At 48.1% G+C, this 13,194-nt stretch overlaps 2 protein-coding genes across 2 annotated transcripts in view; both read left to right on the top strand.

Moving 5' to 3' along the window:
* CSUI_001732 (aaa family protein) overlaps nt 1-6,557 on the top strand; it is a 21,704-nt gene extending 15,147 nt beyond the window's left edge. The window contains exons 14-18 of the mRNA XM_068061937.1: nt 234-357; nt 1,310-1,545; nt 2,462-2,634; nt 3,383-3,503; nt 4,202-6,557. Of these exons, the coding sequence (XP_067926085.1) occupies nt 234-357; nt 1,310-1,545; nt 2,462-2,634; nt 3,383-3,503; nt 4,202-4,312 (765 nt within the window). The 3' untranslated portion in view covers nt 4,313-6,557. The remainder of the gene's footprint in view (nt 1-233; nt 358-1,309; nt 1,546-2,461; nt 2,635-3,382; nt 3,504-4,201) is intronic.
* Nucleotides 6,558-7,830: 1,273 nt separating this feature from the next.
* Nucleotides 7,831-13,110, top strand: CSUI_001731 (uncharacterized protein; the record flags this gene model as incomplete). Its single annotated transcript, XM_068061936.1, has 1 exon — nt 7,831-13,110. A coding segment is annotated over exon 1 (3,693 nt), but the record flags the coding sequence as incomplete, so codon positions are not given.
* Between the last annotated feature and the right edge of the window lie 84 nt (nt 13,111-13,194).

The raw sequence follows: 13,194 nt of genomic DNA, 5'->3' as shown, positions 1-13,194 counted from the left end.
ACTTGTCCTAGCGCAGTCAGGGGGAGAAGTTCTTCAGCTTAACTCGCTACTTGCTCTCCTCTCTCTTTTTAACAAGAAGAAAGGATACTCTCCTTCTTTTCTTCAATCTATATCAAAATGCCTTCCTCTTACAATGAATATTCTTCTGCTGCGAAGACACCCAGGAGGCCTCTTCATGCATACAATCAGTATAGATACGGCGGCTGTCGCGATGAGATGGGGTGTATGTACAGCTGTTGGATGAGGGTCGATTGACTGACTCTCGAGGGGTGACCGTCGATTTCACCAATTGCGTCATCATCGCAACCTCCAACATCGGAGCTAGCCAGATTCTTCAAGCTAGCGAGAAAGCGGCCGGTAAGTTTCCTCTATGTACACGTTCTATCTATACACATCTACGGTGCACCTACTACCTTCCACATACATATGCATATACATATACAGGGAGAGAGGGTGGTGCATGCCCTGTAGGTCCAGCACGTACAAGCGTGGTCACGTATGTATATATATAGATATATATAGGTATATGTATCTCTACACATATGTATGTATTATTGACTAAGAGCATTTGCTTGGTAGTAGGGAGCCCTTTCAGCTGTTGATCGGCCGCTGTTGCTTCTCCTTTGCGACGCCCCCACCGTCTATCTTTTGTGTGTGGTGAACACTAAAGGACTCCGCATGCGTATACCTACCAAGACTGCAAACATCGAGATGCCTCTGCCCTTCCTTGCCGCCTCATCAAGCACTCACTAGTGCACCTCCTGCTGCTCCTCTTCTCTCATTGCCTTTCTCTGTAGTGACCATTCCAAGCATCGAACGCATGCATGTGTGATGTAAAGTGAGTGTGTAGTGTCTTTCTTTTTACTCGAAACAACAGCGGAACCCCAACGGATGCCTTCTTCTCGAGACCCACTCCTTCACCCTACCTAGATTCTTTGGTCTTTCTTTCTTTCTTGTTCATACAACTGACCAGAAATATAGAATAGAAGACTTCTATTGGTATCCTGGATTTGGTCTGACCTCAAGAAATGTCTCTTTCGAAAGATGGATTGAAGCAAGAAGTTACAGTATCCACTGAGTCTTGATTGAAGAGAGAATGTAGATGATATCTCTCGTCTTGGTTTGTATTCGCCCTCCTCTTCAAAGTAATCAATCCTTCTCCTCTTCCCCACACCTTACTCTCTCGTATTCTTTCTTTCGTATCTCTTTCTTACTTCCTTCATGCTTTTCGTCTTTTGCCGCACACGTACGTACACTTCTTTCCTGGTGTATGGCGATGCATCTCTTTCTCTCTCTCTCTTAGATGCAGATGGCAAGATGACAATAGGTCACTTCGATAAGGAGAAAGAAAGACTTGAGCACCTAGCAGATGCCTCAGCCGGCGCTGCGATGGCGGAGGATTCAGATGACAAGAAGAAAGAGGGGGGATCGACAGCTCTATCACGAAAGAAGAAAAGCAATTGGAAAATCCAAGCGCGCTCTGCTGTCATGGCCGAAGCCGCGAAGGTCTTCAAGCCCCAAGTGCTTAATAGAATGAATATCATCGTAAGCTCTCTGATAGACCGGAAGATGCATAGAGAGGATATATGAAGACGGCTGCATGTGTGTCTCTCTCTCTCGTCGTGGATACATGCATGGACGAGTCGCATTTACGTGTATATACATATACATAAAGGTGTCTTGAGCGGAGACGTCGAGAGAGTTAGAGCAGGGTTGGTGGTGAAGAGTAGAACAGAAGAAGTGGAAGATTTCTTTAGAAGGTGGGAGAAAAAACAAGAAGAGCCAAACACATCGTGAGTCAAGAAATCTTCAAGAAAGAAGTTCATTGGGACTCTTTCTCGAGTGTAAAGACAAGATGACGGCGATGATCTCTCAACAATAAGCTAGCTGACTATGGCGGTGGGGATCATAATGATAGCTCATGCATGTCGATCTATGTAAAGCTTCCATCTATCAAGCTATCTATCTACCTATCTACTAAGTCTTATCTGCAAGTCTGGAGATCTCCTTGTAAAAGCTGCTGAAGTCTTCTCGACCGACGAGCGTATGAGAACGAAGATTGCCAGAAGGTTTTCATGACTCGAAATGAAACATAGACGACATAATCGACTGAATACAGCTCGCTCTTTACCTTTCCTTTCTTTCCGGATAAGAGCAACATCCACCCCCCCACCTCCTGCGCTGAGGGTTGCGTTCCGTCTTTACATGCGCAAGGTCCATCTGTCAATTGAATGTACGTGTGTGATAGTGGTAGTAGTCATACGTGGAACTCCTAACTTGCAAGAAAAGAATTAGGAATAGATATCTGAACGCGTCTGTTCGTTCCTAATCTCATGGAGAAGAGACAAAGCATGGCGCTACTAGCCACTAGGACGTATACTGGTACCAGTGAACTACTGACTGACTGAGTAGTAGCGATCCCTCTGTCATAGTGCTGGCGCGCTGGGCTTTTCTCTTTCAGATTTTCGATCCTCTCACGCCTCAAGATCTTAAGCAGATTGTGGGAATTCAAGCAAGAGGCCTTGCTAAGCTTCTTGGAGAGCAGAAGATCGAGCTTATAATCGATGATGGTGCCGCTCGCTTCATTGTCGAGAGAGCTTACAGTCGGAACTTTGGAGCTCGTCGCCTCAAGAGGTATGGATGAATCGATCTCTAGGAGTCTATCCGCTGTCGTCACTGTCCCCTCGTCTCTCTCTGTCTCTCCCCATCTAACTGTCGAATGGTTTGCATGCCAGTCGGTCGTTTCTCCCTCTACCCTCAAAAGCCGAGCATGCACTGACTCAAAATTCGCCCTCGTAATACAAGTACGTAGAGATATGTTAACACATGGATATGTATTTATCTGTCTATATATATATATATATTCGTAGGTGGAGATATGTTCTGACGCTAGTTTTCATGGGAAGTGGTGAGGGCTTGTTTTTCTGGCGACTTTCTCGAAGGTCCTCAGGCAAGCAAGGTCTCAGAAAGACGTGAAGGTTCCGATAGAGAGAGAGAAGATATCCATTTCTGTGCATCTGTAGACGAAGCAGCCCACCACATCTATCAACTCCTGCGAAAAGAAGATACTTATGTATGAGCCATGAAGCTCCATCCACGAACGGCGGCTGGCGAGTATATGCCCTCTGAAACCCCCTAGGAATAGATCATAGGTCGATAGATGAAAGGTAGTTAGGTAGGAGTTTAGACGATGACTCGTACAGGAGATTGTAGACAAGAAGAAAGCAAAGAAGGAGATGAGATAACTAGCTGTTCTGCTGAATTTTCAAGACAGCCAGCAGATTTCATATCTGTTGAGCTTGTTCTCGTTATCTTCTTATCCTGTTGCTTCACTCATGTGAGTCGATTTCTTCTCTTTCTTCTGTCTTTGCCTGATGTATAGGTTCTTCGATAAGAATATCACAGGCCGATTAGCACCATGGATGCTTACAGGATGGCTACGACCCAACATGCGGCTCCGTATCGCTTCATCGCGAACGAAGAAGAACAGTCTCGAAGCTCATGTATGTTAGACCACTCTAGTGAAGATCAAAACAACGACTCGTCCTATCACGACTACATGGATATACACCTCCTCATCTTATCCTCCTCTCTTCTCCTTTTTCTTCTGTTCACATATACACTTTGTGCTATTCTCGAAGTAGAAAACACAAAGGGCAACTTACTACAGACACTCCACTAAACTTCTACGACTACTACTACCACTACCCTTTCCCATGTGATGCCCAACACTTACACACCAAACCTTCGGAACAAAATGCCGTCCCACCGCTATTATCTATCTATCTATCGATCTTTAATCTATCTGTCTTTGCTCTGTCTATTAATATGCCTGTCTTTATCAACCTATCCATCTTGAATCTATCTATTCATCTAATCGAATAAACGTAGCCACCTCTCACCTACCTCTACCTACCAAGTCAGGCAGATACTTCATGTGCCTAGGGTGTACATCTCAACACATCAATACGCCTGTATATATATATATATATATATATAGGCATATCTATGTATATTTGTCTCTTCAATGTTGAACCATGAAGGCCACAGCGACACTGTTCCAGCCATGAACGACTAACCCCCTGTTGGGTCTTTCCACGTTCCTGTCGAGAATGAAAAGGACAAGTTCTTTGGTAAGATGATGTATGTTGTATCTCTCGCTTGTATGTCTTTTTCTTGCTCCATTTGTATTTCTTGACAGGTGTGTGAGGTCGATGGAGATGGTCGGTGTAATCGAGCTACACGACGCGCCCGAATCCTCTGTACGGCTAAGGTGCCCGATCAAACCAAAGACGCTGAAGATCCGATGTAGAAATAGAGGTCCTACGTGGACATAGATCGGTCGATCGATATGATTAGCTTCCTCTCCATCTCTCCGATTCTTTCTTCTTGTTCGTTTGATACCATCAAGACGATAGCACAGGTGTTGTTCGTTTTTCTCTTCTCTATATCTTCTCTCTAGCCAGATATTTGTGTCTGCTCTACAACGCTTCTTCCTCTCCTAAAGATAGATGAACAAATAGATAGCTAAGATTGGTGCTGTAGAAGTAACGGTGGCTATAAGAGAAGTTTGTGGCGCTGCTGATGTGAGGAAGTAAAGAGAATCTGTGGGCTTGATGTTCTTCTCTTGCCTTTGGTCACGGCATCTCGGGAGGAGATGACGTCTCGCTAGGCATAAAGAGAAGTCGCGGAGATCTGAGGCGAGGAAAGAAAAGGCAGGAGGAGCAGAAGGAATGAATGGCAAGAAGAAGGAAAAGAAGACGAAAAGGGAGAAGCGATTGAAAGTTGTCGGGAAGGAGGAGGGGGAGAGACAGTTCAATACAACAGGTGGTAATGGTGATACACTACGTAGATATTGGCGGGAGAAAAGTGAGAGAGAGGGAAATCAAGGACTAAAGAGAAGTGGATGCATGCATGCAGGGTTGACCCTCACACGGGAGAAAACATGTCTGAGAGCAGATGGATAGCACCAATCTTGAAGGTGGTCGCCGTGGAGTGAGTGTATAGACAGACACAAGGTCTCAGAGAGTGTTTAGATGTACAGGAGTGTCTTCTTAGAAAGGTGGTGGTGGGTATAAAAAGGGTGTCTCTCTGCTTCAGTGAAGGAAGGAAGGTGTGAAAGGAGTAAAGGCGGATCATCATCATGATCTATCTATCTATCTATCTATAGCCACCACGCTCCCGGATGAGTCTGTTGTGATGTGTCCTATTCGCTTCGACCGAAGTATGAGTAGAAGTGAAGAAGGGCAGCAGGGCAGTATCATTTATCATATGGAGTGGAGATAGGTAGGAGTCATATGTACACAAGAGTAGCCACAGAATGAAGGAATCTTATCTTAAGAACTGCATTCCTGTGTACATTTGAAAAAGAAACGTCCTTCTTCCCATCAAGAGAGGTCAGTGTGAATGTATGCTGACGATGAATTCGAGTAGACCCTTTTTGTGAGAGGTTTTGTTGTCATTCACTAAGGGGGGGAGCACAATGAAGAAAGCACCATTCTGTTCCTTGATGGAGGCTGGCTGGCGTGTCCTTTGCATGCGAGAGTTGAGGTGTATGGCTTAGTATCGGCCGGCGTGTTTCATTTAGCACGCAGTATCGCTGTTAGTCTTCCAAGATTTCACATGAGGAAAGGGCACAAACGAAGCAATGAGAGGGTGAAGATGTGAATGAGTACGGTGGATGAAAAGAACGTGGAAATAGCTGTAGCGAGCACTCTTCAGCCGTTGTGTATGTGTCCTGTATGATGCGTAGGAGTCGGTCTATCAGAAAGTTCAGAAGAAAGATGTTGGTAGAGAAAGTTACGTGTTTTTTCGTAAGAGGCCAATTCGAATGAGCCTTATAATTATTTTTTTGTATGATCTCTCCCTGTTGCCTCTGTGGGTTCTTAGCAGTGGGCTTGTCAACACGTCGTCAGTGTATACATACATCCATACCTATGTAAGTGTACAGATGAACAGTTAGACACCAGATGGTGGCTGGATCGTGAAGTCCTTCCGTTCGGATCACTGTGTTCGTGTGGTGACAACAAACATTTGAAAAGAGGAGGCTGGGACCAATGCAAAGCAAGGCCACACGAGAGTGCCTGGCTAGCGAGGTAGTTAGCTAACTAGCTAGCTAACAGCCAGTCACCTGACTGGAGTGGCGGGTACTACGGGTCCTGGCTCGCTCCTGGTTTGAAGAAAAAGTGTGCTAATTCATCGCCGAGAACGTTGTTGTTTAGATCTGGTATGGTTCGTTCATCGACTGAGAACACTAGGAAACTTCATTTCTTCTGCGGCGAACTCCAGCGAGTTTGAGGCGAGCTTCTTCCCGTCATGGCACTCCCTCACAGCATCCAGGTGCGGTGCGGGTTCCCTCCTATTTTCAGTGGTCGGTGGAGACAACTTCTCACTTCGAGAGAAGTGTAGAAGCTTTTAAGGATGAAACTACCGCGTGAGAAACCATGATTTTTCGCGTCAGCTTTGTGTTGTGCACCCTAGCACAAAGCTACAATTCAGACGAACTCTTGCATCACCGTTCAAACACACGCGTGATACTTGGTAATACAGAACGATAGAAATGGGTAGGTGAGGGCTCCGCCCCGCCTGGCACGATCGGAAACAACCTCGAAGCTCTTCCCGAGCAATCTCCTGCCGCTTGCTAGAGTGCTACTAAGGAGACTTGTCTAAGCCACTCGGAAGGTCAGTACTGATACTCATCTCTTAAAGGATCTAACTACTATTCCTCTCCTTTCCGTCACTGTTCGTCCCTATGATCTCCCACGACGCTTCGGGAGAGTCGCGTCTCTCCGCCTCCCCGGTGTAGCGGGCTACAAGCAGCACTACGGACTACCACTATGTAGTCTACTACGTAGCCTGCACCGCTCCATCCGGGCTATCCCAGCACCCGGCTCCCAAGGAGTACTAACCGGAGTGCACGCACTCATTCTTATGACACTGCATTTCCGGATTTGGATACAGGTTATGGAGGGCACTAGGTGGACGCAAGACCGAGAGTGAGGAGACAACAAAGATAGAGGGTGGTAACGCCCCGCCCGCTTAGTACCTTCTTGTTCAAAACACTTTCTCAGATACCTAGGACCAATCTATTCGCGATCTAGTTGTACTGCGGCTCGTTACAGACGGCATTTCGAGTCAGAAGCTAGTAGCCACTGTTGTGCTGTGGAGACGGAAGAATCAGGACGCAGTCGATGGCGCGATCCGGAAGACTCGAGGACAGACTTCGGATACTCCACACTCAGCAGTATAGCCTGCTGCCTCCTTCGCAAAGCTTTCCTCTTTCGAACCTTTTCCTTCTAGGACTTTCTTTTTGTCAACCAACGATGGGGGATCTTCCCCCGTAGGATCCTGTGGGTGGGCCGACTAGAAACACAAACCTACATACAACTGAAACGGGAGCTGCGCGATCCTATTGTTCATCTTTCGTTTCTCATAGCTTATGCTTCCGTACGGCCTTGCAGGTTCCACAGTACATCCAGTATCGTTTTGAGCAATTCTCATCGAAAAGTTGTTTTTTCTTTGACCACTGCCATGTGATACGGAGAGGAGGGGAGCGCGGAAGCCGTTCAAGGAGAAATAGTACCAAGCGTGGTCTTCTGAAAGTAGGACCCGGAACACAACACGCTGCCTGGCTCTACCCAACTCTGTCTTCTTGAACCTTCGTTTTGCTAGTGCCTTCTCACATCCCATCCCCTCGTCTCTCCATGAAGAGAAAGAAAAAGAGTGGTGACGTGGCCCGCGTTAGACTTTTCCTTGTTCCTTTGCATGCGCGCGAAATTCCTCCCCGGGGTAGAAGAATAATTCACATTGCAACGTTCGTCCTAAGAATCCATTCTCCCTTTGCCAACTTTAGCTTCGCGACCTTCTTTCTTCCTTTCTGTTTCTCTGAGCACACAGGCTGGTGGAGTTTTAGCGAGCCCGTTGCTTCTCCGGATCTTCCCTTGTTTGTTGTGCTCTCATCGTCTTCTAGCTCTTTTTTCGTCACTTTTCTTCGTCTTTCTCGTCAACATCATGCTGCGGGAAGGACTTCCTTGAGTTCGTTGCAGCCTTTTCTTGGCATTTCTTTGTCTTTCGTTTCTTCGCATGAGCCATGAAGACATAAAGGCCTTTCTCGCTTGTCCCCGTGTTGCTGGGGTAGGTCGCACTCCTCCGCCCGCCGAGTTTGCATTTCCTGAAAGAGGTTCAACGGCGAAAGCCTTCTGTGAAAGCGCCTTTCTCCTTCTCCTCAATCCTCATCTCCTTGTCTGATCTCCCCTCGTCTTGTTTTTCTCGAGTCGTTAAAGGTCTAAAGACCTGATACGGCGCTCTCTTCTCATGACTTTACCTATCTCTCTTTCTTTCTATCTATCGGCGTCGTCCACTCCAAACAATGCCCCCTCATCTTCCCTTAACGGTTGCAGTGCCTTCTCTCTCCTTCCAGCTTCCTCAAGGAATTCTAACTCGTCTCATCTGTAGCGTATCTTCTCCCCCGTCGCCTTCTTTCCGACGTTTTCTTCTAACCTTCTCCTGGTGTGGTCGTTCTTGTTCTTCTTGTTCGCCTCTCCGCTCGTAATCTTCTCGGGCTTTTCAGTCCGCTCCCTCTCTGTCTCTTCCTTCTGTTTTCTCTCCTTTTCTCCTCATTGTTCTTTTTCTTCACCTCTTCATTCTTATCGCTTCTCGGGTGTCTGTCTGTTCTTTCTCCCCGACTGGCTCGTTGTCGTTGTTCCTCATGCAAAGAGGGGTGTGCATGAGCTCCCCTTTTCGTCTCTTCTCCTGTGGCACTTCTTCCCTCTCTGTCTTGACTTTCTGAGGCAGTTCTCTCATTTTCTTCGCTGTTTCCTATTCTCTCATCTCTTCATCTCCGTGCAAGTTCTTTTTCTCTTCTTCTCTTTCTCCTCCGTCTTCTCTTCTTTGTGCATATGGACGTCTCTTTCTCTCTTGCTTTGCTAGCGACGGTTTACTTTCATGTCTTTAAACTCCTCGTTCCCTTCTCGTAGTTATCGTCATTCTTCAGGAGTCTATCCATATCATGGGTGGTAGGTGATGTGACTCAACTTCCTTCTTCTTCTTCTTCTTCCCCTTTCTCTTAAACACACTCACTTCATCCTTTCTCTTTTCTCCCCCCTTTTCCTATCCCTTGCATGCATGCATGAGACCCATTGTCTCAATGAAGGATTTCTCTTCTCGTTCTTTTTCCATCATCCTTTTCCTCCTGTTGTAAACCACCCCTTTCACTCTGCTTTTCTTTCTTTTTCTCTTTCTTTCTTCCCTCTCTTCTTCCTTGTTTTCCTCCTTTCTTCCTCTCCTCTCCTCTTCCTTTTCATCATTGTCGTCTCTTCCTGACTCCATCCATCCCTCTCTTTCTTTCTCCTCACCCGTCTTCTCTCTCTATCTCTCCTTCTCTCTTTCTCCCCTTCTCTCCTTCTCTCTTTCTTTCTGATGTTCGCGAGAAGAGGCGGAGGGGGAGGGGCGGCCTTCAATGCCCTAGCCGCTGCAGCTGCCGCAGCCGCACGTTTGATGGACTCGAGCCAAGCCCAGTCATCCTCCTCATCCTCCTCCTCCTCATCTTCTTCTTCTTCTTCATCTTCTTCTTCACTTACCGGCGCGGATCCGAGCAATAGTCACCATACTAAGGATGTCTCAAGTTCTCAGTCGTCTTCTTCTTCTTTAGGAGTTCCTTCGTCTACGATGCCAACCTCTTCATCTTCTTCGCTGCCTGTGAAACCTGTGGGGACAGAAGGAGAGGGAAAGAAGGAAGGAGGTCGGGGAGAAGAAGAGAGAAGAAGTCAGCGAGAAGTAGTTCATGCGAATGATGAGTTCAAACGCAGTAGTAAACATGAAGGAGAGCGACGAGAGAAAGAGGGCGGCAGAGGAGGGCGTTTCGTAGTAGAAGGGGCTTCTAGATCAGGGGGAGGGGGGGGGAGAAGAAGAGGAGAAGAAGATGATGAAGACGAAGACGATGACCGAGGGGGTGGGGAAGGGGATATGGCAACTACTACTACTACTAGTAGTAGTCGAAGACAGAGAAGACGGGAGTATCAGAGAGGAGGAGGGGGGGAAGAGCCTTCTTGTTTTAACCATAATGACTCTCGAGGAAGAAAAGATCGAAGAGGCTATTCTTCGTATTACAAAGGCGATCCCCACGCACATCATTCTTCATACTACTATGAAGATGATGAGATCAAGCGAGGCGGAGGAGGGGGTAGTAGCAGCAGTAGTAGTAGTAGTCACCCTAGATCATCGAGTTCAAGAAGAAGAAGAAGAGACCGAGAAGGAGGCGAACACGAGGAGGAAGAAGATGATCAAGTGTATTATGAGGAGGATGACCAAAGTGTGGGTGAAAGAGACGGAGAGGGGGGGAGCAGTCGATCGCGCCGTCGCCATCATCATCATCATCGACGGCGACGCAATCGAGGTAAAGACGACGAGTATTACAAGAGCTATGGAGGGCCAGGGGGAGGGGGGCTGGAAAGTGAAGAAGATTCGGCTTATCTCTATAAGAAACGCAGCGCAGGAGGGAGAGGAAGAGATCACGATGAAGATGATGCGGATGAAGAGCACCGTTATAGTGCCAATAGTAGCTCGCGCAAGAGATACAAAAGAGATCGGTATGAAGAAGGGGACAGAGATGAAGAAGAAGACGAAGATACAGAACAAGAAGAAGACCCAACAGGAAGACGAAGGAAATCCAGTCGAGGAGCAGGAGGTGGAGACTATTACGGGAGAAGAGAGAAGAAAGGGAGTAGTAGTAGTAGTTTGATGTATGCTTCGTCTTCTTCTTCTTATCATAAAGGAGGAGGAAGAGACGAAGATGAAGAAGAAACCGAGTATTACCCTCATTCTTATCCTGACGATGAAGAAGGAGGCCGAGGAGGAGGACCCCTTCGCTATCGCTTCCATCATAGTAGTAGCAGTAGTAGTCATGGACGGAGTTCAAGTCGGCGACAAGGGCCAGATAGTAGAAAGACCTCGAGAGGAGGCAGAGGCCTAGGCATAGAAGGAGAACAAGAAGAAGAAGACCGGGGCGAAGGAGAGAAAGAACGAGAGTATGGTCACAGTAGCAGTAGTAGTAGTAGTAGCGGCCGAAGGCAAGTGGTGCTTACAGGTGGGGTGGGAAGAAGAAGCTTGAGAGAAGAGGGCATAAAAGGAGAAGAAGAAGAAGATGAAGAAGGAGAACAGGAAGGGAGACGACACCGAGACCGCAGAAAAGGAGGAGGAGGAGATGACGATTTCTATCGCCATGAGACAACAGGGGGAAAGAAAGCATCCGGAGGTTTCGTTCTTCTTAGTAAGGATCGAAAAAGAGACGGAGGAGGGAGAGGAGGAGATCCCCATCACCATCGTCATCCTCGTGAGCCATGGTGGGACGAAGGAGGAGAGAGAGGGGGGGGCGCTGAATCTTCTCCTCAGCCATCGTCACGCCAGACAGGAGAAGTGCTTTCAACAAGAAGATCAGGAGAGAGAGGAGGAGAAAGACAGGGGGAAGAGGGTGGCGGTAATGAAGAACGAGGGGGGAAGTCTCGCAGATATTCTCTTCGTCATGTGATGAGCCCTAATAGTAGTAGTAGTAGCTATCCTGGTAGAGACGGAAAAGGACAGAGAGGGATGGAACTAAACGAAGAGATCTCCGCAGCCGTCATGACTACAGCAGGGGCAGGTGGAGATCTTCCAAGAGATGAGAGTCGAGAAGGAACCTGCCTAGGAGGAGGAGGAGGAGCGCGAGCAAGTCCACATGAGAAAGGTGGAGGAGGCAGTGGCCCTACTACTAGCAGTAGCCCTACTACTGGTAGTAGCAGTGCGCACTACCACCACCACCACCCTCATAGCTCTTCATCTTCATCGTCTTTTTCTTCTCATGGCAGGAGAAGCTCCAATCCTCCAGATCAGAAGTCGAACAACTCTCTCGATACGCACGACGGGGGCCTCAGTAAGAATCGCCGAAGACCCACCGAAGGGGGAGAAGGAGAGAGACAAGAAGGAGGAGGAGAAGGCGGAAAGAAAGCGGAAGAAGGAGGAGGACATCTCTCATCACCTCATGGAGGAAGTCCGGGTAGCCACCATAGTAGTAGTAGTAGTGGGAATACACCTTGGTGGATGCTGTGTACAAGCGGAGGGAGTAGAGAGAAAAGGCATGGAAGAGGGGGGGGGTATGAAGATCGAAGAGGACGTTATTTCCGTGGTCGTGGAGGAGGAGGGGGGCGAGGAGGAGGAGGAGGTTTGGCTGAAGGGTATTCCCGTCATGGGGGGGAGGGCCACCATCATCATCATCCTCTTCATTTTCCTTCATCTTCTTCTTCTGTAGGTGGGGGTGGCCTTTCTTCTCCTCTCGTTCCTTCTTCTTCTCCTCCTCAGGGAGTTCCTCCTTTCAAGATGGGAGAAGGAGCTCCACCGCTGACGGCTGTTCCTTCTTCTTCTTCTCCTACGGGCGCCATCAACCATGTGCTCCATCACACTCGCGAAGGAGAAGGAAGAGGAGAAGAAGATTCTTCAAGAGGAGACAAAGGTCGTGGTGTGTCACCAGGAACTACTCCAGGAGGAGGAGGAGGAGAAGGAGCTTCTCGTGACGGAAGTGTCTCTTCTTCTTCTTCTCCCCCAGGTCTCCCCCCCTATCCTCCTCATCGTCTTCTCTTCCCACCATCGCCTGAGTGTGGCCTAGGACCCCCAGGAGCAGGAGGTCTTCCTCCTCCTCCTCCTCCTGCTGCTGCTGCTCCCTTCCTTTCTCATAGAGGAGGAGCAGGGGGTGGGACAGCAGGAGGTGGCGGTCATTGCCATGCTCCTGGGGGAGGTAGGGGGCCTGCTTCAGCTTACCCTCATAGAGGAGGAGGGTGGATAGGCGGTAATAGCAGTGCTAGCAGAGGGGGAAGAGGAGGAGGCTTCTTTGCGAATCTCTCTTATGTTAAGGCTTTTTCTTCCTCTTCGGCTTCTCCCCCTGCTGCCCCTTCGGGAGCAGGAGGATCTACTGGTCATAGAGACCCACAACTAGGAGGGAGTGAATCGCAAGCTGGGCTTGAAGATTCAGCAGACGCTTCTCATCAGAAAAAGTCGAGTCAAGAAGACCAAGAAGGTGGAGAAGGAGGAGGAGAAAGACTACGACCCAGTGGTGGTGCGGATCTCTCTTCTCCCTCTCGACAGGTACGATGCTGGTCGGCTGTTAGCATCTATCAGCAGTCTATGTATTGTATGTATTGTATGGATATGTATGTATTGTATGTATAT

The sequence above is a fragment of the Cystoisospora suis genome (assembly GCF_002600585.1).
Source record: "Cystoisospora suis strain Wien I chromosome Unknown contig_692, whole genome shotgun sequence".
Taxonomy (NCBI): Eukaryota; Apicomplexa; class Conoidasida; order Eucoccidiorida; family Sarcocystidae; genus Cystoisospora; species Cystoisospora suis.
This window is presented reverse-complemented; position numbering and strand designations above follow the sequence as displayed.